At 32.6% G+C, this 20,584-nt stretch overlaps 3 protein-coding genes across 3 annotated transcripts; all 3 read left to right on the forward strand.

The window, feature by feature from the left end:
• Positions 1-255: 255 nt before the first annotated feature.
• On the forward strand, positions 256-1,035 carry CBG21889 (the record flags this gene model as incomplete). The annotated part of the gene is made up of 1 exon (XM_002649007.1): positions 256-1,035. A coding segment is annotated over one exon (780 nt), but the record flags the coding sequence as incomplete, so codon positions are not given.
• Positions 1,036-3,102: 2,067 nt separating this feature from the next.
• CBG21888 lies at positions 3,103-12,635 on the forward strand (the record flags this gene model as incomplete). Its single annotated transcript, XM_045243046.1, has 8 exons — positions 3,103-3,194; positions 3,484-3,551; positions 5,544-5,727; positions 9,331-9,423; positions 11,445-11,578; positions 11,661-11,764; positions 12,362-12,429; positions 12,479-12,635. 8 exons carry the CDS (start codon positions 3,103-3,105, stop codon positions 12,633-12,635), a joined length of 900 nt encoding a protein of 299 aa, XP_045097414.1.
• Positions 12,636-17,077: 4,442 nt separating this feature from the next.
• Positions 17,078-17,266, forward strand: CBG21887 (the record flags this gene model as incomplete). Its single annotated transcript, XM_002649005.1, has 1 exon — positions 17,078-17,266. The coding sequence occupies one exon, from the start codon at positions 17,078-17,080 to the stop codon at positions 17,264-17,266; it is 189 nt and encodes a 62-aa protein (XP_002649051.1).
• Between the last annotated feature and the right edge of the window lie 3,318 nt (positions 17,267-20,584).

Below are 20,584 nucleotides of genomic sequence, written 5' to 3' on the forward strand. Positions count from 1 at the left end.
TATAGCTTTTTTCACCCTTATCTCCTTGTCAGATTAAGAATATTTTTCGACAATAATCCCCACTCATTCATTCTTAAATTTCCTTTTTCATTCTGGTTTTTGAAGGATTAGCAATAATTTTCTTTTGATCGTTGCTCTTTCTGAATTTCTGAATTTCGGTAAGTTGAAAATCTTTGAAAATTTTGAGCACTTTTTTCCGATTCTAGAAAATTTTGCAATTTCAAAAATCCAAAAAAATAAAATTCGGAATTTCAGAATTCCGAAATTTCAGAATCTCAGAATCCTAGAATCTCAGAATCTCAGAATCTCAGTATTTCAATATCGCAATATCTCAATATCTCAGAATCTCAATATCTCAGTATCTCAAAATTCCAGCTTTTCAGAATCTCAGAATCTCAGAATCTCAGAATCTCAGAATCTCAGAATCTCAGAATCTCAGAATCTCAGAATCTCAGAATCTCAGAATCTCAGAATCTCAGAATCTCAGAATCTCAGAATCTCAGAATCTCAGAATCTCAGAATCTCAGAATCTCAGAATCTCAGAATCTCAGAATCTCAGAATCTCAGAATCTCAGAATCTCAGAATCTCAGAACCTCAGAATCTCAGAATCTCAGAATCTCAGAATCTCAGAATCTCAGAATCTCAGAATCTCAGAATCTCAGAATCTCAGAATCTCAGAACCTCAGAATCTCAGAATCTCAGAATCTCAGAATCTCAGAACCTCAGAATCTCAGAACCTCAGAATCTCAGAACCTCAGAATCTCAGAATCTCAGAATCTCAGAATCTCAGAATCTCAGAATCTCAGAATCTCAGAATCTCAGAATCTCAGAATCTCAGAATCTCAGAATCTCAGAATCTCAGAATCTCAGAATCTCAGAATCTCAGAATCTCAGAATCTCAGAATCTCAGAATCTCAGAATCTCAGAATCTCAGAATCTCAGAATCTCAGAATCTCAGAATCTCAGTATCTGAATATCGCAATATCTCAATATCGCAATATCTCAATATCTCAGAATCTCTTTTCAACTCCTAAGAAACTTCCAAGATCACGAAAAACCTGTTTTACCAAGCTTTTTTCTGAATTCTCAAAGTTCACTTTTTTTTTCATTTTTTCTCAAAACCGTATAGAGAACCAAACCCAATGTCTCTTCAAGAAGTAGGAGCACATTCTATTCCGGAAATTCGACTAAAAGTGGGTGGAGCCTATTTGAGAAGACGTGTGTGTCATAGGAGAGATGAGGCGTAATTGCAAGGAGAAGAAGAAGACATCTTCTTCTTCTTCACATCTAAGCTCCGCCCCTTTTTCTCCTGCTGCTCCGAAGAGCTCCGCATGGCTGGCACGCCCTATGTCCGTCGGTTTTTCTTCTTCGTGCTCCTCACGTTTTAGGACCACAATACTTTTAAGACGAGAAGGAGATGGACACTGGATGGCCAGCTTGCAGTTTTATTTGTTCTGGACCCGTCCCATCTTTTTTTTCCAATTTTGGTGTCACTTTGTGCTCTTTGAAGGGGGGAAAAGTTTCAATTTCCCTTTTGAAAAGTTTTCGGGCTAGAAATAGATTAGGCATGCTTTTTGGAGGTTCTGAAATTTACAAACTTTGTGACTTTGAAATTTTCAAATATAGATTTTCTGGAATTTCTAAATTCTGAGATTTTGAAATTCTAGGATTTTGAAATTCGGTCTTGCAAATCTATAGTTTTGAATTTCTGAAAATCTGAACTTTTTGGCTTTTTGAAATTTTTGGTTTTGGAATTTTCGGACAATTTGGAAATTTTAGAAAATTTAAGAATTTGAAAAATTTTGAAAATCTGAGGTTCCGAAAGATTCAGAGGTTTTCAAAATTCATAGCTTCTGAAATTCCTAAATTCTTCTAGATTCTGAAAAATCCAAATTTTGAGATTCTGAATATTTTTAAGAGTCTATAAACAATAGATTTTTAGATTTCGGAGGTTTAAATTTTTCAATATTTCAGAAACGAATTTTTGAGATTCTAAAATTCTGAGATTCTGAAATTCTGAGATTCTGAAATTCTGAATTTCTGAGATTCTGAGATTCTGAGATTCTGAGATTCTGAGATTCTGAGATTCTGAGATTCTGAGATTCTGAAATTCGGATATTTTGAAATTCTGAGATCCTGAGATATTGAGATTCTGAGATATTGAGATTCTGAGATATTGAGATATTGCGATATTGAGATACTGAGATTCTGAGATTCTGAGATTCTGAGATTCTGAGATTCTGAGATTCTGAGATTCTGAGATTCTGAGATCCTGAGGTTCTGAGATTCTGAAATTCTGAAATTCTGAAATTTTAAGATTCTGAAAATCTGCAAATCTGAAATTCAAAGTTTTCCCACGAAACAATTTAATTTTCAGCTCAAATTTTCCATTTTAAGTTTTCCAGAATTCACAAAAAATGTGAGAATTTTCTAGCATTCTGAATTCCAAGAATTTCAGCAAAAAAACATTTTTCCAGAACTGAACTTTTTTTCTTAATTTCCGGTATTTTTCTAGATTTTTGTTGCTTTAAGTTATTTTCAGATTTTTGAAACTCTGGAATTTTCGAAAATAGTTTAAAAAATGTATATTTTTTTAGGTCAGTGCCAAATTTTTTTTTCGAATTTCCCCAAAAAAATTCCTAGTCTCTTGTTTTTCAAAATTTGATTTTCCTCTAATTGCCTTGTTCTCTCTTCCTCTTTTTTTCGTTTTTTTTTGTTCCTTGTTTTTCAATTTTCTAGGTTTTTTGGGATTTTTTAGATATTCTTGGAATATTCTAAATTGATTTTTATTTATTCTAAGCTCAGTCCGGTGGCGTTTGCTAAGCGAGTAGGAGCGATTCCTTATGATATTCTGATCCCTCCCACTTGACCTACAGGACTCTAGAGTCTGGTCATTTTGCTTTTTTTATTTGTACAGGTCCCATTTCTTGCCAAATTATCTATCGATTTCCCCCCCATGCATTGCAAATGAATATATTATTATTATTAAATGGTTCAGATTTTGGCTGAAATGCGAGGCTATTTTCTCGCTATTTTCAGTCATTTTTCAATTTTTTTTTCAAATTTAACAAATCGATTTTTTCCAGAAACTTCCAGAAAAAATGGACACACTATTATGGTACGCAATCGCTGAACTCCTACTTTCTATTCACATTTCATTTTCGAACTTGTTGGTTTTATGGGTTTATATCAGGTGAGAGATTTTTTTTAATTCGAAAAAGAATTTCAAAATTTTCGAAAACATTTATTTTCGAATTTTTCGAAAAATAAAAAAAGGTCCCCAGAGATTTTTTGTACATGTACACCTATTTTAAAATGGGTTCCATTTAAATTGGAACCCAATTTTAGAGACCAATTCCCTTTTTTGAAATGGATCCTCTAGAATTTTCTATTTTTGGAATTTTCTATTTTCAGTGATTTAGGGGATCAGAAATTGATTCAAAAATGTCTTTTTTTCCAATTTATAAAATTCTGTTTCTCAGGTCAAAACATGTTCGGACGGTTACAAACACATACATATTCTCACTGGCACTCACTGATTTTTTGGCAGGTTTGTATTTTTTTTTAATTTTGGAATTTCAGAATTTCTGAATCTCTGATTTTCTGAATTTTAGAATTTTAGAATTTTAAAATTTCAGAATTTTAGAATTTTAGAATTTTAGAATTTTAGAATTTTAAAATTTTAGAATTTAAGAATTTTAGAATTTTAGAATTTTAGAATTTTAGAATTTCAGACTTTTAGAATTTTAGAATTTTAGAATTTTAGAATTTTAGAATTTTAGAATTTTAGAATTTTAGAATTTTAGACTTTTAGAATTTTAGAATTTTAGAATTTTAGGATTTTAGAATTTTAGAATTTTAGAATTTTAGAATTTTAGACTTTTAGAATTTTAGAATTTTAGAATTTTAGGATTTTAGGATTTTAGAATTTTAGAATTTTAGAATTTTAAAATTTCAGAATTTTAGAATTTTAGAATTTTAGAATTTTAGAATTTTAAAATTTTAGAATTTAAGAATTTAAGAATTTTAGAATTTTAGAATTTTAGAATTTTAGAATTTTAGACTTTTAGAATTTTAGAATTTTAGAATTTTCGAATTTTAGAATTTTAGAATTTTAGAATTTTAGAATTTTAGACTTTTAGAATTTTAGAATTTTAGAATTTTAGGATTTTAGAATTTTAGAATTTTAGAATTTTAGAATTTTAGACTTTTAGAATTTTAGACTTTTAGAATTTTAGAATTTTAGAATTTTAGAATTTTAGAATTTTAGAATTTTAGACTTTTAGAATTTTAGAATTTTAGAATTTTAGACTACTGAAAAAGTACGGAAGTTTTCTGATTTCAAATCAAATTTTGAAGGTGGGCCCTTCTATTATAGGGGCCCTTCTATCACAGGGAACCCTTCTATTTTTCCAAGCCCCTCTCAGAGGGCCCTTCTATCAGAGGGGCCCTTCTATTAAAGGGGGCCTTCTAATACAAGTTTTACGGCATTCAAAATTTCACTGTTTTTGAGTTTTTTGATTTTCAAATCTTTCCGCGCTTTTTCCCATTGTGACTCATATATTTCTTTCTCTTATTTGTCTCTCCACTTCATTCATCTCAAAAATCACACGTGTCAAATTGACCGAAATTTTGTATTATTTGTTCTCGCCTTTTTGCAAAAAAAAAAGAAAAAGTTGTCAATTTTTTTGAGTAAAAAGGGGGAGGAAATAGGAATCCGAAAAGAAAAAAAAAGAAGATGATATTGCTCATCTTATATCTTCTCGACATACGTAAATTTTTTTTGTGTTTGGATGGAGAGTCATGAGTATACGTATACTAGATGAGATTTTTTTTTATTCTGAAGAAAAAAGAAAAACTACAAAATATTTTTTGGGAAGGGAATAGAGGGAGGATGAAGATCAAAAATTGGAATTTTCGGGTTTTTGAAAATTTGAAAACAAACTGTTTTTAGAAAATTTAGGAAGCTTTCAGAAGAAAAATATGCTCCTTTTTTGGATTTGAAATGTTTAAAAGTTTCACATTTTTCTCTTTTTTTTATTTTTGAAATTTTTCAGGAGAAATCAAGGTTTCTGTATCCCAGAAACCCAGAATCAAAGAATCTCAGAATCTCAGAATCTCAGAATCTCAGAATCTCAGAATCTCAGAATCTCAGAATCTCAGAATCTCAGAATCTCAGAATCTCAGAATCTCAGAATCTCAGAATCTCAGAATCTCAGAATCTCAGAATCTCAGTATCTGAATATCGCAATATCTCAATATCGCAATATCTCAGAATCTCAGAATCTCAGAATCTCAGAATCTCCGTATCTCAGAATCTCAGAATCTCAGAATCTCCGAATCTCAGAATCTCCGAATCTCAGAATCTCAGGATCTCAGAATCTCAGGATCTCAGAATCTCAGAATCTGAAAATCCCGAAAATTCAGAATCTGAGGAATTTCAGAACCTCAAATTCTCAGAATCTCAAAATTCCAGCTTTTCAGAATCTCAGAATCTCAGAATCCCAGAATCCCAAAACCAGAACAATCGTAAAATTTCCAGGCGCCCTCGGCATCCCTCTCACCGTCGTTTCCGTGATGACTCGAAAGCCTCGAACATTCTACGGATGTCTGTTTGTTCACCTAATCCTCTGCATTCTATGTACTATTTCTACATTTCATATGTTGGCAATTGCAATCGATAAATATGTGACGATTTGTTGCAGAGATCGAATTTTTTCCTCACGGTGAGTCTTTTTTTTTGATAAAAAATCTTTTTGGGTTTCAAAACATACAAAATTTTCATCAATTCTGTCAAAAAATCGCATTTCTAGCGCTTCTAGGAACCGAAATAGAGCCGCTTCAAGTTTAGGAGGCTAGAGACGCAGACGACGAGACACGTTTGTAAGTCTGTCTTATGCTCTCTGAACTTTTCAAAGTGATAGAAAATTAGACAGCCAAGCTCGACTCCTGAAAATGGTCTAAAACCAACGGAAAATAATTTTTGTACATCAAATTGCTCTGAAAATAACTTATAAATGGTTCTAAAAATTCCGATAACACTTTGTTTTGACTTCTACCCTTATCACTTTGTAGTGTAAAATGAGATATTCAAATTCGCCTGGAAATTTTAGAGAGACGCAGAGAAAAGAGTGTGAACCACTCGGCCGTACACACGTAAGCAAGATACATACAAATTGTAACACATTTTCAATGAATACGACAAATTGGAGTGGACTGGATTGCTCAGCACTAAATGTATGCTGAGCAAAATTCTGGAGGGATTTGAGAATGTTAGAGTGTCGGAATTTGGAAAATGTTAAAACTAGGAGAAACTTTGAAAATCAAAATATCTGAAATTCAGAAACTCTGAAACTCTGAAGCTCTAAAATTCTTAAAATCTCATATTTCGAAAAATCGAGATTGGATATTCTGAAAATCTGAATTTTCAAAAAAACTGAAAATCTGAAGTTCTGAAGTTCTGAAATTGTGGAAATTCCGGAAATTCTAGTATTCTAAAAATCTGAGATTCTGAGATTCTGAGATTCTAAGATTCTGAGATTCTGAGATTCTGAGATTCTGAGATTCTGAGATTCTGAGAATCTGAGATTCTGAGATTCTGAGATTCTGAGATTCTGAGATTCTGAGATTCTGAGATTCTGAGATTCTGAGATTCTGAGAATCTGAGATTCTGAGATTCTGAGATTCTGAGATTCTGGGATTCTAAGTTCCGAAATTCTGAGATTCTTGATCTCTGAAATTATGGTTTTCCGAATTTTAAAATTTCGATGAATTCCGAAATTTTGTGAAATCTGGAAAACTGAAGTTCTGGAAAACTCAAAATCTGAAATTTCAAAAATCTGAAATTCCGTGTTCCTAAATTTTGGAAACCTGACTTTAAATTTTTTTGAATTTTCAATTTTTTCGAATCTCTGAAAATCCTAATCTCCAAATTCTGAGAATATGCTAGCTGTTTTTAGAAATCAATTAAGAATTTTTATTTTGAAAATCAGATTTCACAAAAAAAAACTAAGAATATCTGAAAATATGCCCACAAATTTGAGAAAAAACTTTTTTTGCAAATTTCTTCATAGTTTCCAAAACCTCTAAAAAGGATTCCAGATGACTCAAAACTTTCCAAATTACGTGAATTTTTGGTCCCTGAAAGGACCAAAAATCCCCCAGCCCCGAAATCTTTGTTTGTTTAAGGAAATGGATGCAACTTTTTCTTTTTTTTTCTTCCTCTTTCTTAAAATTTTTTCGAGAAAATTTTCTCGCAGAGGGACCTACAAAAAAGGAACAAAATTTGATACTTAAATTCTAGAGGAAATTTCGCAGAAATTCAATTTCCCGCCACTCTTTCTCTGCGTCTCCAAATTTGATGAGCTATTTTTCAGAATTGAAATTTTGCACGTATCATTTAAGGAAAAGGTTCTAAATTGAATTTTTGTGGGTTTTTTGGTCCCCTTTTTACCTAAAAAGAGCCCAAAATCGGAGAGAGCCAAATCAGCTCGGGACCACGTGTTTTTGGTGCAAAGTTCAGTTTGTTTTCTGTTGTCCCAAGGTTTTTGTGTGGATCGGTGGAGAAACTTTTTTTCAAGAAAAAAAGAGCAAAAAGGAGGGGAAAATGGCTCGAGGCGATTTTTTGTTTCCACTTTTTTTTTGGAGAATATGGGTGCACGTATTCTACACTTATGATCATGGGAAAATGAAATATAAGCATTGGGACATAAAAAGCACAAAGAACTGAAAAAAAGAACAACCTGAAAGTTGAACTTCGAGCAATGTCTGAAAAGTCCGAAGGTCTGAAAATCTGAAAAATGATCTTTTTCATATAATTTTCGAGTTTTCAAAAGATTCTGAGGAATTCTGAGATTCCGGGATTCTGGGATTCCGGGATTCCGGAATTCTGAGATTCTAGAATTATGGGATTCTGAAATTCAGAAATTCAGAAATTCAGGAAATCTGAAATTCAGAAATTCAGAAATTCAGAAATTCAGAAATTCTGATAAATTCTGAAATTCTGAAATTCTGAAATTCTGAAATTCTGAAATTTAGAGATTCGGAAATTCGAAAATTCAGAAATTCTGAAATTCAGAAATTTAGAAATTCAGAAATTCTGAGGAATTCAGAAATTCGAAAATCCAGAAATTCTGATAAATTCTGAAATTCTGAAATTCTGAAATTTAGAGATTCGGAAATTCGAAAATTCAGAAATTCTGAAATTCAGAACTTTAGAAATTCAGAAATTCAGAAATTCTGAGGAATTCAGAAATTCGAAAATCCAGAAATTCTGATAAATTCTGAAATTCTGAAATTCTGAAATTTAGAAATTCAGAAATCCAGAAATTCTGAAATTCTGAAGTTCAGAAATTCGAGATTTCTGTAATTCTGAAACTTTTAAATTCTGAAATATTTAAGCTTTTAAAAATTCGAAATTTCGGAATTCTGGATTTCTTGAATTTTGGAATTCCGATATTCTTTTAAATTTGAAAAATTCTCGAATTCCGAAGATTAAAAATTTTAAACTTCTGAAGTTTTTTAGATTTTTAATTTTTTCTCAGCATTTTCAAATAACATTCGATATTCAAAAAATTAGAATTCCAGAATTTCAAATTCATGTTTAGCAATACAACATTTTTAGGGAATTCGAAAATTCAAAAAAAAAAGAAAAATTCAAATTTCATGAAAAAGGTTTTTTGAGTTTTTTCAAATTTGAAAAATTCCGAAAAATTTTAGAATCCTCTTAAAATTCCTTATATTTCTAATTTTCTTACATTTTATGACTCATAAAAAGTTTTTGATCCTATTTTTTCCCATTTCTCTTTTTCAAAAGTCTGATGTCTTGTTCCACTAAAAATTACTTTTTCTATTGAAACTTTGCATCCTTTTCAGAGATTTCATATTTTGCAAAACTTTCTAGAATTCTCGATTTCCTTTCACCACGTCTTCTCTCCCCACTAATTCAAAGATGTCATCTGGATGAGAATCTAAAAACAGAAAAAAACAATAATTCAAATTTATTTTCCATCGAAAATATCCGTCTTTTCGTGCGCATTTCCGCTCGGAAACTTGAAGGAATTGAGCTAATTTCGAATGACTAAAAATATGGAGAAACTTATTTTCAAATTTATTCAAAGGGAACTAAATCTTATCCAACATAAAAAAATTGTGAAAATTAGAGTAAAAAAACAAAAAAAAACAACTGAAATATTGAGAAAATGGATTAAAATAGCCTCAAAATGCTGAAAATCGATTTGAAGTATCAAAAAGCTTTGAGAAACTTCTAGATCATTCCAGATCTTCAACATGGTTACAGATTTTTAATTTTCCAATTGTTTTTTTTTCAGACGAAAACGAGCAATCTTCTTGTTGACATGCTCTTGGATACTTGGTCTTCTGGTCGCGATCCTACCACTTTTCAATGTTTTTGGGTTTGCTGAGTGAGTTGTTTTTTGAATTGGGAGATTTTTGGACTTTTAAATTATGAAAATTAAAAAGAGGACTTAAAATTTTAAATGTGTGTTTCAGAGTTAGCAAATTAAAAAAATAAACTTTAAAAAATCCGAATTCCCAAATGTTCGGAATTCCGAGGTTTTCAATTTTTCAATTTTTATAATTTTCCCAGAATTTCGGAGTATTTAAGAATTTGACAAATTTGAACTTTAGAACTTCTGAGCTTTCACAATTTCATAACTTCTAAATTTTCGAATTTCCGTTTTTTTTTAATTTTTAAAAATGAAATGTTGAGATTCTGAAATTCCAGAGTTCTGATATTCGAGGATATCGAACTTCTGAAGTTTTGAATGTTGGAATTTTCAGACGTTTGGATTTTCAGGATCTCAGAATTTCTAAAATGCTGAAACGTTGACAATTTTCCTTCAGCTAGATGTGCTTTAATTTTTCTTCTTCTCCCCAGTAATTAACTCTAATTAATTGCCCATGACTTCTTCTAATTCTGCTAATTACTCCTGCAAACACACTATACTATTCAAATTCCCTGGAGAGACTTCAGTGGTCGGAATTTTAAAAAATTCTTGTTTTGCATTTTTTTTGATTAGGGAGTGTTAATTTAAAAAAATTACATTCCAAGTTTCAAAACTTCAGTCCCTTCATTCAAACCTTTTCTTTAAATTCAGGATTTTCCCAGATATCACATGTTTTCCATTAGTGTCTCATTAAAACAATAAGGACCCTTTTTTCAAAAATTAACTTGCCTGATTCGGAAATTTCTGGAGAAACAACAGAAAAGGAATAGAGAGAATTTGGTGATTGATCAGTGAAAATTAGAATAAAATTTGGGCAAGGAAGCGATCTCTGGAATAGGAAATTTTGCAAAAAAAAAAATGTAAATTTTGGGCTGGGAAATGATTTTTCAAAAACTGAAACATCAGATTCTGAAATTAATTTCAAAAAGAAATTTTCGATTTTCTTGTTAAACTATTCTCTCCATGACTCACCAAAAATTAATTTCACATCCCCTAATCCCAAGTTTTTTTTTCATTTTCTAAGAATTCTGAATTTCCGTTTTCTCTAAACCAATCCATCATTTAATTTCCTCGTTTAGCATCATTTTTCCAATCGTATTCTGGTCGTACTTTACGTTTTTTTCGAGCCATCGGAAATTAGTAGTAGCCAGAGAGAAGACGAATTTGACTTTTTAATCAAGCTTCTGGAAGGATGGAAGAGTTGTATAGAATCAAACTATCAAATTTTCAAAAAAAGAAGGGAAAAGGATCAGAAATGAATTTTTCCTTTGGCGAATGAGCTGAAAAAAATTCAATTTAAAAATGAAGAATGTTGGATTGTAGAAATGAAAATGATTCGTAGAAATTTTGAAAATTCAAAAAATTCAAAGGTTGTGAATTCTAGAACATGGATACTTTTGGGAATTCAAAGTCCATGGTTTTGCAAAATTGGGACATTGAACATTAGGAAATTTACTGTACATTAGGAAACTGAGATTCTGAGATTCTGAGATTCTGAGATTCTGAGATTCTGAGATTCTGAGATTCTGAGATTCTGAGATTCTGAGATTCTGAGATTCTGAGATTCTGAGATTCTGAGATTCTGAGATTCTGAGATTCTGAGATTCTGAGATTCTGAGATTCTGAGATTCTGAGATTCTGAGATTCTGAGATTCTGAGATTCTGAGATTCTGAGATTCTGAGATTCTGAGATTCTGAGATTCTGAGATTCTGAGATTCTGAGATTCTGAGATTCTGAGATTCTGAGATTCTGAGATTCTGAGATTCTGAGATTCTGAGATTCTGAGATTCTGAGATTCTGAGATTCTGAGATTCTGAGATTCTGAGATTCTGAGATTCTGAGATTCTGAGATTCTGAGATTCTGAGATTCTGAGATTCTGAGATTCTGAGATTCTGAGATTCTGAGATTCTGAGATTCTGAGATTCTGAGATTCTGAGATTCTGAATGTTTTTTTTCAAAAATTTAACATTTCAGAACTCAATCGCTATTCGTGAAAAATGGAGAAATGTGTTATTTCACAATGGTCGTCGACTATCGATATTTAGTTTATGTCATCTTTTTCTCAACAATTCTGGCGCCAACTGCAATTATTGTGCTACTGTATTCAAGTATCTACAGTAGGATACGCACCGAGGAAAAGCAGGTAGCCAAAAATTCAAAAGTATTTTTAAAAAATCTAAAATCTTTCAGGTGAAATGTCTGCTCAGACAATCGGAAAGAGAACGAAGAATGGCTGGAAGAAGGAAGTTGATACGGATTCTATTGATTTTGGTCGTTTCTTATGGAATTTGTTGGTGAGTTCGGGATTTTTAGGAATTTTCGGAAAATTTTTAATTTAATTTTATTTAATTCGTAGCTCAAAATTGGAATTGTCTGGTATTGTATAATTTTCGAATAATTGCCTTGATTCTGAGATATTCAGAATCTCAGAATCTCAGAATCTCAGAATCTCAGAATCTCAGAATCTCAGAATCTCAGAATCTCAGAATCTCAAAATCTCAGAATCTCAGAATCTCAGAATCTCAGAATCTCAGAATCTCAGAATCTCAGAATCTCAGAATCTCAGAATCTCAGAATCTCAGAATCTCAGAATCTCAGAATCTCAGAATCTCAGAATCTCAGAATCTCAGAATTTCAGAATATCAGAATTTCAGAATCTCAGAATTTCAGAATTCAGAATTTCGATTTTCAAATTTCCAGGTACCCTCTCTACATCATCAACACAATCGACTATTTTTGGCCTCAATTTTCAATCAACTCATTGACATTATGGACCGTAATTATGTCCCACATGTCATGCGCCCTAAACCCACTAATTTATGCCTACGGTATGCCAGGATTCAAGAAGGTAATTAAACTAATTGGTCCAGACTTATTATTTAACTCTTCAGGCTCTCCGAGCATTCTTCAACATCCAAACGGACGCTAACACCTGTGCCAACTACTCTTGCTATATGAGGTAAGATTTTTGAAAAATTTTGGTCCATAGATCGATTTTTCAGTTTCAGATCAACTGGAAATCAGAAGCAAAGAAGTATCAGTGTACGTGGCATGCCTTATGAGCACTCTTTGGCGGCAATTCGAAAAATTAGTGCTCCAACGCCTGTGATGATCGATAGACATCGCTCTAGGAGGAGACAAACTGTCGATCATATTGATTTATGATTTTTTTTGATTTGGCGCGAATCTTGAATTTTCATGTTCTGAAATTTTTTATCCTATTTTTTTGGATTGCTCCCTCTAATATGTTTTTCTACAACCTCAAAAATCCCGAAATGTCTTTCAAATTCTTCGTTTTCTCTCCTCCTCTTCTGCTTATATCAATTTTTCTGCTTTATGATGCTTATTTCTATGTACTGGTATTTTTTTTCTCTCAGTTTTCTCTCTTTTTCGATCCTCCAAAAAATTTTAACTTCGATCTCCCTGTCTTTTTTAGAAATTTGATTTTGATGTGATTTTTTAAGTTAATAAATAGTTTTTGATTGTATTAAATTTTATCTGAAACGTTGATTTTGGAATGTTTTGAATTTTAGAGAACCTGAAACTTTAGAATTCTGGGATTCTGGAATTCCGGGATCCTTGGACTTCTGAGTCTCCAGAACTTTGATATTTCATGATTCTGAGATTTGAAGATCCTCAAAATTTAAGTAGTTGAGAAAATGGCTCTTTTCTAGTTTAGAGGTCCCAAGAAAAAATAGAAGTCCGATATTTGAAAAACGCGCATGCATTAGAATAATGTGCCAGAATTTGGAGTTTTGAGGCTCTCTAGGATGATAAGAGCGGAAACGTGACTTCTCCTGATAGCATTGACTTCATTTCTTTTTTGTCTTTCTTATGGACCCCAATTTACATATAAGCAAAATGTCGGCAAACAGTAATGGGCTTAGATAATTTTCAGAAAATATGCATCTCAAAGTATAAAATATATAGTCAACACTTATTTTGTTAATAAGTCCACATAATTTTAATTTCTTACACAGTTCAAATTCTGTTACACTGTTCCAATATCTGTGCGTTTTTCAAGTATCGGACCTCTATTTTATTTTCGGACCTCTAATTTTTTTTCGGACCTCTAATTTTTTTTCGGACCTCTAATTTTTTTTTGGGACCTTTAAACTAGAAAAGAGCCGAGAAAATTCAGAAAAAAGTGTAAAACCTCATCACAATGTGAATCCACTGTATTCCCTCTAATAGAAGCCCACCCGAACCGTGGACTTTGAGCTCAATTATTTCAATTTTTGTAAAAGGTATCAAATTTTGTCAACTGCTAGAATATTGGTGATAAATTGATAAACAATTTATCAGTTGATAAGTTTTTGATATCGTTAACAGGAATTGCGATAATTGAACTCAAACTTTTGCAGAGATCATGTTACAGGAAATACGGTACATGACAATGAAAATGATGATAATGATAATGATGACAATGACAATGAGCGCATAGACTCCGCCCACTAAAATTCTCCCTATAAATACAGGCAGGTCCAATAGTATTCATTCCATTCCTCCTTCTGCCCTCTCTATATATTCATCCAGACGATCTTCTGTATGAACGTCGGAAATATATATATATATTCCTTCTGCTTTTCCTGAAATTATTCAGTCTACATCTATTCCGTTTTTCTGTCTAGAACATGATACGCCTCTGTTTCTTTGAGGTTACCGTAGTTTTCGTGGTAGGACCCAGCATTCCAAATGGTTGCCAGTCGTCAGAGTGATCAGAGGTAAGAACAAGAACTAGGTGACTGTTTTCATTTGGTTTTTGGTCGTTCGGATCATTTTCAGGAGTCTGGGGCTTGGCCTTTTTGAAAATTCCTTGTTTGTTTTTTTTTCACGTTTCAATGCAAAAATGTGCTTGACAGTCGAGACCCCTGTAAATGACCAAAAATCAACTGAGACGTTGTAGACTGGTACTGTAGGTGTGTGTTTCTGTTTTTTCTTACACTATTGTTCGTAATGATATTTATTTTTCAGACTTATGGTGAAACGAGCTTCGAACAGCTACAAGACATTCTGGACCGGATTGAAGTGTTCTGATGGATATCGGTTCGGGATTTGGGCACGATACTTGAGTCGATTTTCCGAAGAGAAGTGAAGGATACGTCGACTCTGAGTCAACTACTTTCGCCACATATTCGTCAAGGAGAACAGAAAGTTGATCGGATTTATGAGCTTCTCATTGAAAAACTTTATGAAGAAGATGAAGAGAGTGTGCTCCTGGTTGCAGATCCATCCCACGATTTGCAAACATTGCGAGGCACAAAACGTTGAGAAGCCGGAGCTGAGATTGCCGCACATCCGAGTTCACCTTGTACACAACACTCGCTTCGTCGACCTTATTTCAACTACCATAAAGGAAGAAGCAATGCGTTTTGTCCGGATTGCAGCGAACTCCATATTCCAACCTTCTCCGGTTCTCATTTCTTGGTCAGTGTCCACCACCACAAAACTTCCTTCGAGGGAATGACCAACCGAGTGGGCATCTTCAATGCCGATCACAATTTGGGATATTTAGTCCAATTCATTGCTCAGGATGACGACGAGATGGTAGAGTAGCATTGCGTTTTCTGGGTGCGAGATGGTGACCAATGGCTATGTCCGAAGAATGATGTCGTTTTGGAGAAGAAAGAGATCGTTGAAGTCCACAGTATGACCGTATCTTTGATGGTGTTCGAGAAGATCAAGTAATAATAATTCAACTTTTTACTATTTTTCGAAATGGGTTTCTAAAATGTTTTTTCTTAATTCCATGATTTTAACCAAAGAGTTTAATAAAATTCAAAAATACAATTTCTTTTCAAATTCATATCTAATCATCACAAAGTTATTACGAATTACAGGTTACAGATTTACAGATTTTCAGAGGATTAAAAAAGCTGTGTTTTAAAAATAAACTTCATTTTCCCCGTTCCGTCCAATTGGGTGAAATGTGATGTTTGAAAAAAAACTCTTTTTTTTTGAAATTCTTAATTTCTGAAAAACTTTGAAATTTATGTTTTCTCGGAATTATCTAGTTCAGTAGTTGATTCGCGTGTTCCATCGAAATTCGAGTGATCATGCTCATTGTCACGGTGTGATCTACCTTATTCCTTCTAATAAAAGCCCACACCAAAACCGTTGACTTTTGAGCTCAATTATCTCGGATCCTGTAGAAGATATCACAAATTTGTCATTTGATAAAATGTTTCGCTTCTGTTGACCATTTGTTTTTTTTTCCTAAAAGCTAATTTCTTCAATAAACTTGTAACAGTTGAAAAGAAGCATTTTAAGAAAATTGGAAAATGTGAAAATATGAAAAACATAACTCAAAACCCATCCAGGGGGTGGAGGAATTCGGAAAAGTTTTTTTTTTTGAGAGAATCCCACTTTCATTTTCCAACCATTTTTTTCCGAAAATTTTTTTTTTTCAACAGCATCGAATTCTTGAAATTCGGGTCCTTCTATTAAATGGGCCCTTCTATTAAAGGTGTCCTTCTTATACAAATTTTAAAGAAATAAGCCAAATTGAGATTCTAAAAATGAATAAATTCAGAAATTTGGAAAACAAAGAAACCGTTCTTCAGGAAAAAGATCACTGTCATACAACAAAATGAAACTAATTAACATGTGAATCCACTGTATTCCCTCTCATAGAAGCCCATCCCAACCGTCGACTTCGAGCTTAATTATCTCGATTCATGTGAAAGATACATGGAATTTGTCATTAATAAAATTTTGGTGGTATTATGATTAACAATCAGTTGAACATTTTTCAATATCTATAACAGGAAGCGAGATATTTAAGCTCAAATTTGGCCGTTTGGGTGGGACTCTATTAGAGGAAAAACGGTACATGACACTGAAAATGATGATAATAAACAGGATGATGACAATGAGAATGATGACAATGACAATGATGACAATGAAAATGAGTGAATAGACTCCGCCCCCTAGAATTCACCTATAAATACCAGCAGGTCCACTGGGTATTCATTCCATTCCTCCTTCTCCCCTCCCAATATATTCCTCTAGACGATCTTCTGTATGAACGTCGGAAATATATATTCCTTTTGATTTTCCTGATATTATCCTGTCTATTCTACTATTCTCTATAGAATCCTTTAAATTTGGGTTACGGTGGTTTTTTGACCCACTCTCCACAAATGGTGTGTTTGCAATGGACCTCGACGAGTCACACGGTAACGATTAATATTTTCCAATTGTTTCAACAGTGACCTATTTTCAGCATTACTGCTTGCATTCCAATGGGTACGACAACGTATTCAGGCCATTTCCTGTTTACCGCTCCACTTGATGCAATTCTGGAAATCGGCGGACAGCAGTTCCATGGTCGCCACGATGAATTGCAATTGCATCCAATCAAGTTGTCCGAAGAACTGCCACCCCACCTTACCCATGAAGAAGTGGACGAAATTGAAAAAAAATTTGCCGAGATGGAAAAAACTGGATGAACTCCACCCATCAGGCTGAACCAAGAAATACAAACGATTCTTCCGCAGGTGGATGACTGGATCAGCGCAAAAGACTCGAACACTTGCACGTTATCACTGCCGATCATGAAATCAACGAAGTTGTCCTATTGAGAAAGGGTTCACTGTCATGCGACGATGGAAGTTTACCGTAAGCAACCAAACCGAGCTGGATACCTCCACCAGCAGATTGTGACCAGAACAAAACGCGAAAGGACTTGTATCGTGCGAAGAGATGGAACCAAAGAAATCGTGACTGTAGAGGATAACTATAAATTGCATATGCATCCAATCAGGCTGTCCGAGGAACTTCCACCTTACCCATAAAGAAGTGGACGAAATCGAAAAGAATTTTTGTTTTTTCTTCATTTTCTTATTCTTCAATTATCCCTTCAGTATTCCCTTCGTTATTTTTCCCATTATATTTCATCACAGTGTCGAAATAAATATATTTTTATCTAATGTACTGGAAATTACAAACTTTTATAATAGACAAACAATCTTAATTTCGCAAATCGAAAAAGAATGAAAAGAAGTAGAAAGTGAGAATCTGAAATTCTAGAACCTCGGAATTTTTAGATTCTAAAAGTCTGGAAATTCGGAGAAAATTCGAAAGTTGAAATTCAAGTAAAAATTATTTATTAATTAAAAAAATCATCATTATCAGAGTATTTCCGACATGATAAACAAAAGTATTTCAGTTCGAAAACGTCAGTAAAAATTTAAATTTTTTCGGAAATTTGAAAAATTATAACAAAGGTATAATTGCTCTGAAAAACTGGAAAATTTTGAAAAAATAATCGAAATTTATGATTTTTATTATTCCAGAATTTCAAATGTTCAAAAATTTAGATTTCCAAGTTTTCAGAGCTTCTGAATGTTTGAAATTTTGAGTTTTTGAATAGAATTTAATTTCTAGAAATGGGACATTCGCTCACCAGTGTTGATTCTTCAAATAAAATGAAATTTCAGTAAAAAAATGTTTCAGAATTAAATTTTTTAAAAACATTATTGTAATAATCATAAAAATCAAAATAAAAAGAGACCGGTAAAAGACATCCAGCCAAAAACATTTTTTAAAGAATATAAATAAACTCTTCAAGCGATGGACCACATTTTATAGTGATTCTGGAGGTCAACTAAAACGAAAAGGAAGAGAAAAAATCCAGTTTTAGAAAAGGTAAGGGGAAAAGTCCCATTTTTGATCTAGATCAGAGATGAGCGGAATAGAAATTTTGAAAATCCGGAAGAAGGAATAAGGAATAAATGTAAAAAATTTAAAATCCGGAAGAAGGAAGAAGGAAGAAGGAACAGAATTTCGAAATCCGGAAGAAGGAATATGGAATAAATGTAAAAAATTAAAAATCCGGAAGAAGGAAGAAGGAAGAAAAAATGAAAAAAACACCCATGAATTTCAGAGAATTCGAAAATTTCAAAAAAAATTCAAAAATTGAGTTTTAAAAAATTACCTTGAGTTCATAGAGGCAATATCTTCTTATTATTCCATTAAGTTCAAAGTGTTGCAGGAAATCTGAAAAACATTGAAGTTCGGAATTTTGAAACAAAAAATTACTGATTTCGTTTTTTTTTTTGAATTTCACAGAAATTCAGAAATTCGGGAAGTCCGAACCACAGAACATTTTCGATATTCAGAAAAGCTATAGAACTTCACAAATTCTATAAAGTGAAAAAAAATACGGTAAAACCTGTATCAGAAGGACCCCTTTAATAGAAGGGCCGCCGTAATAGAAAGGCCTTCTGTGAAAAAAGATCTCCCTCAAAATGTGTTTTGAAATCAGAAAATTTCCGTTCTTTTTCAGTGGAAAAAGAGACAGGTAAAAGGCACCCAGCCAAAAATATTTTTTAAAGAATATAAATAAACTTTTCAAGTGATGGACCACATTTAATAGTGATTCTGGAGTTCAATTAAAACGAAAAGGAAGAGAAAAAATCCAGTTTTAGAAAAGATAAGGGAAAAAGTCCCATTTTTGGTCTAGGTAAGAAAAAAAAAGATTGATGGGGTCAGAAAATCTTCTTTGTTTTTTGAAAACTTAAGAATATCGAACTATTTTTTTTAGAATTTGAATCTCTGAAATTCTGAACTTCAGAAATTCTGGAACTCTCAACTTCCGAATTTTTGAGCTTTGAAGATTTAAAAATTCTGAAGTTAACTATTGAGTGGTTTTTATTTTTCTGTAAATCCAAACATTTTCAGTATGTTGTTCTTTTTTTGCTGTGAAATATAGATAGTTTTATCTGAAATTCTACTGAATCCGATGATTATAGATTCCGAAATTCTGACATTCTGAAATTCCGAAAAATCAATATTCATAAAATACTATTCATTTATACAAAAAACGGTGTTCATAGTGGTTCCTACAGGTGAACCCCTAAAAAATAAAAATTTTAAAAGCTTGAATATTCACAACAAGATAAATAAATGAAAACTTAATTGAAAAATAAAAATAAACTAATTAGAGAAATTAAATTATAAATTTAAAAAAACACTTTTTTCCGGAAGGGAACTCCAAATGGAGATTGGGAGTTGTGCTAATGATCTGAAAATTGGAGTTTTGTTTTTCAAATTTATAAACTTTTCATGAATTTCAGAAAATTCGAAAATTTCAGAAAAAATTCAAAAATTGAGTTAAAAAAAATTACCTTGAGTTCATAGAGACAATATCTTCTCACTGTTCCATTAAGTTCAAAGTGTTGCAGGAAATCTGAAAAACATTGAAGTTCGAAATTTTGAAAGAAAATTTTTTTTTTGAATTTTACAGAAATTCAGAAATTCGGGAAGTCCGAATCACAGAACATTTTCGATATTCAGAAAAGCTATCGAACTTTACAAATTCTATTAAATGAAAAAAAAAATATACGGTAAAACCTGTATCAGAAGAACCCCTTTAATAGAAGGGCCGCCGTAATAGAAGGCGCCTGTAATAGAAAGGCCTTCTGTGAAAAAAGATCGGCTCTTTATGACAAGGGGGGGGCCCATGAGAAAAGGGGGGGGCCAATGAAAAAAGGGGGGGGGGCCCATGAGAATAGGGGGGGGGGCCAAGTCAAAAGGGGGGACCATGAGAATAGGGGGGGCCCAAGTGAAAAGGGGGGGGGGCCCAAATGGAAAAATTATGCCTAAGTTAAGATTTATCAATTTTTTCAAGTTTTGTGGTTGTTTGCACTAAAATTTCGTGCTTAGAACATTTTTCATAATTTTTTGAAATTTTCAGTTTATGTCATTTTTTGTATAATTATTCTGTTCCTAAGCCTAAATTTATCTAATATTAGCTTAGTAAATTGGAATTACACAGTTACAACAGCAAAAACAGTGTTGTTCATGGAAAAAACGACTTAAAATGAACTTTTTTCGAAGTCATGAATTTTCATGGAAACAAGCGCAAAGCACGAAATTTTCATAAAAACAGTGGCAAAATTTGAAAAAATCAAAAAATCTTAACTTAGGCATAATTTTTACCCATGGGGCCTACAATAACCGAATAGACGAACTGAACTGTTCAAACTGCACTAACTGAACTGTCCCTACTTCTGTTATAGGATGCGCTTCTATGTTTTTAAGCACGTCAGAGAGTGGGCTTCTATTGGAGGTGGGCTTCAAATGGAGGTGGGCTTCTATTTGAGGAAATA

This window comes from Caenorhabditis briggsae (assembly GCF_000004555.2).
Source record: "Caenorhabditis briggsae complete genome, chrII, whole genome shotgun sequence".
Classification (NCBI taxonomy): Eukaryota; Metazoa; Nematoda; class Chromadorea; order Rhabditida; family Rhabditidae; genus Caenorhabditis; species Caenorhabditis briggsae.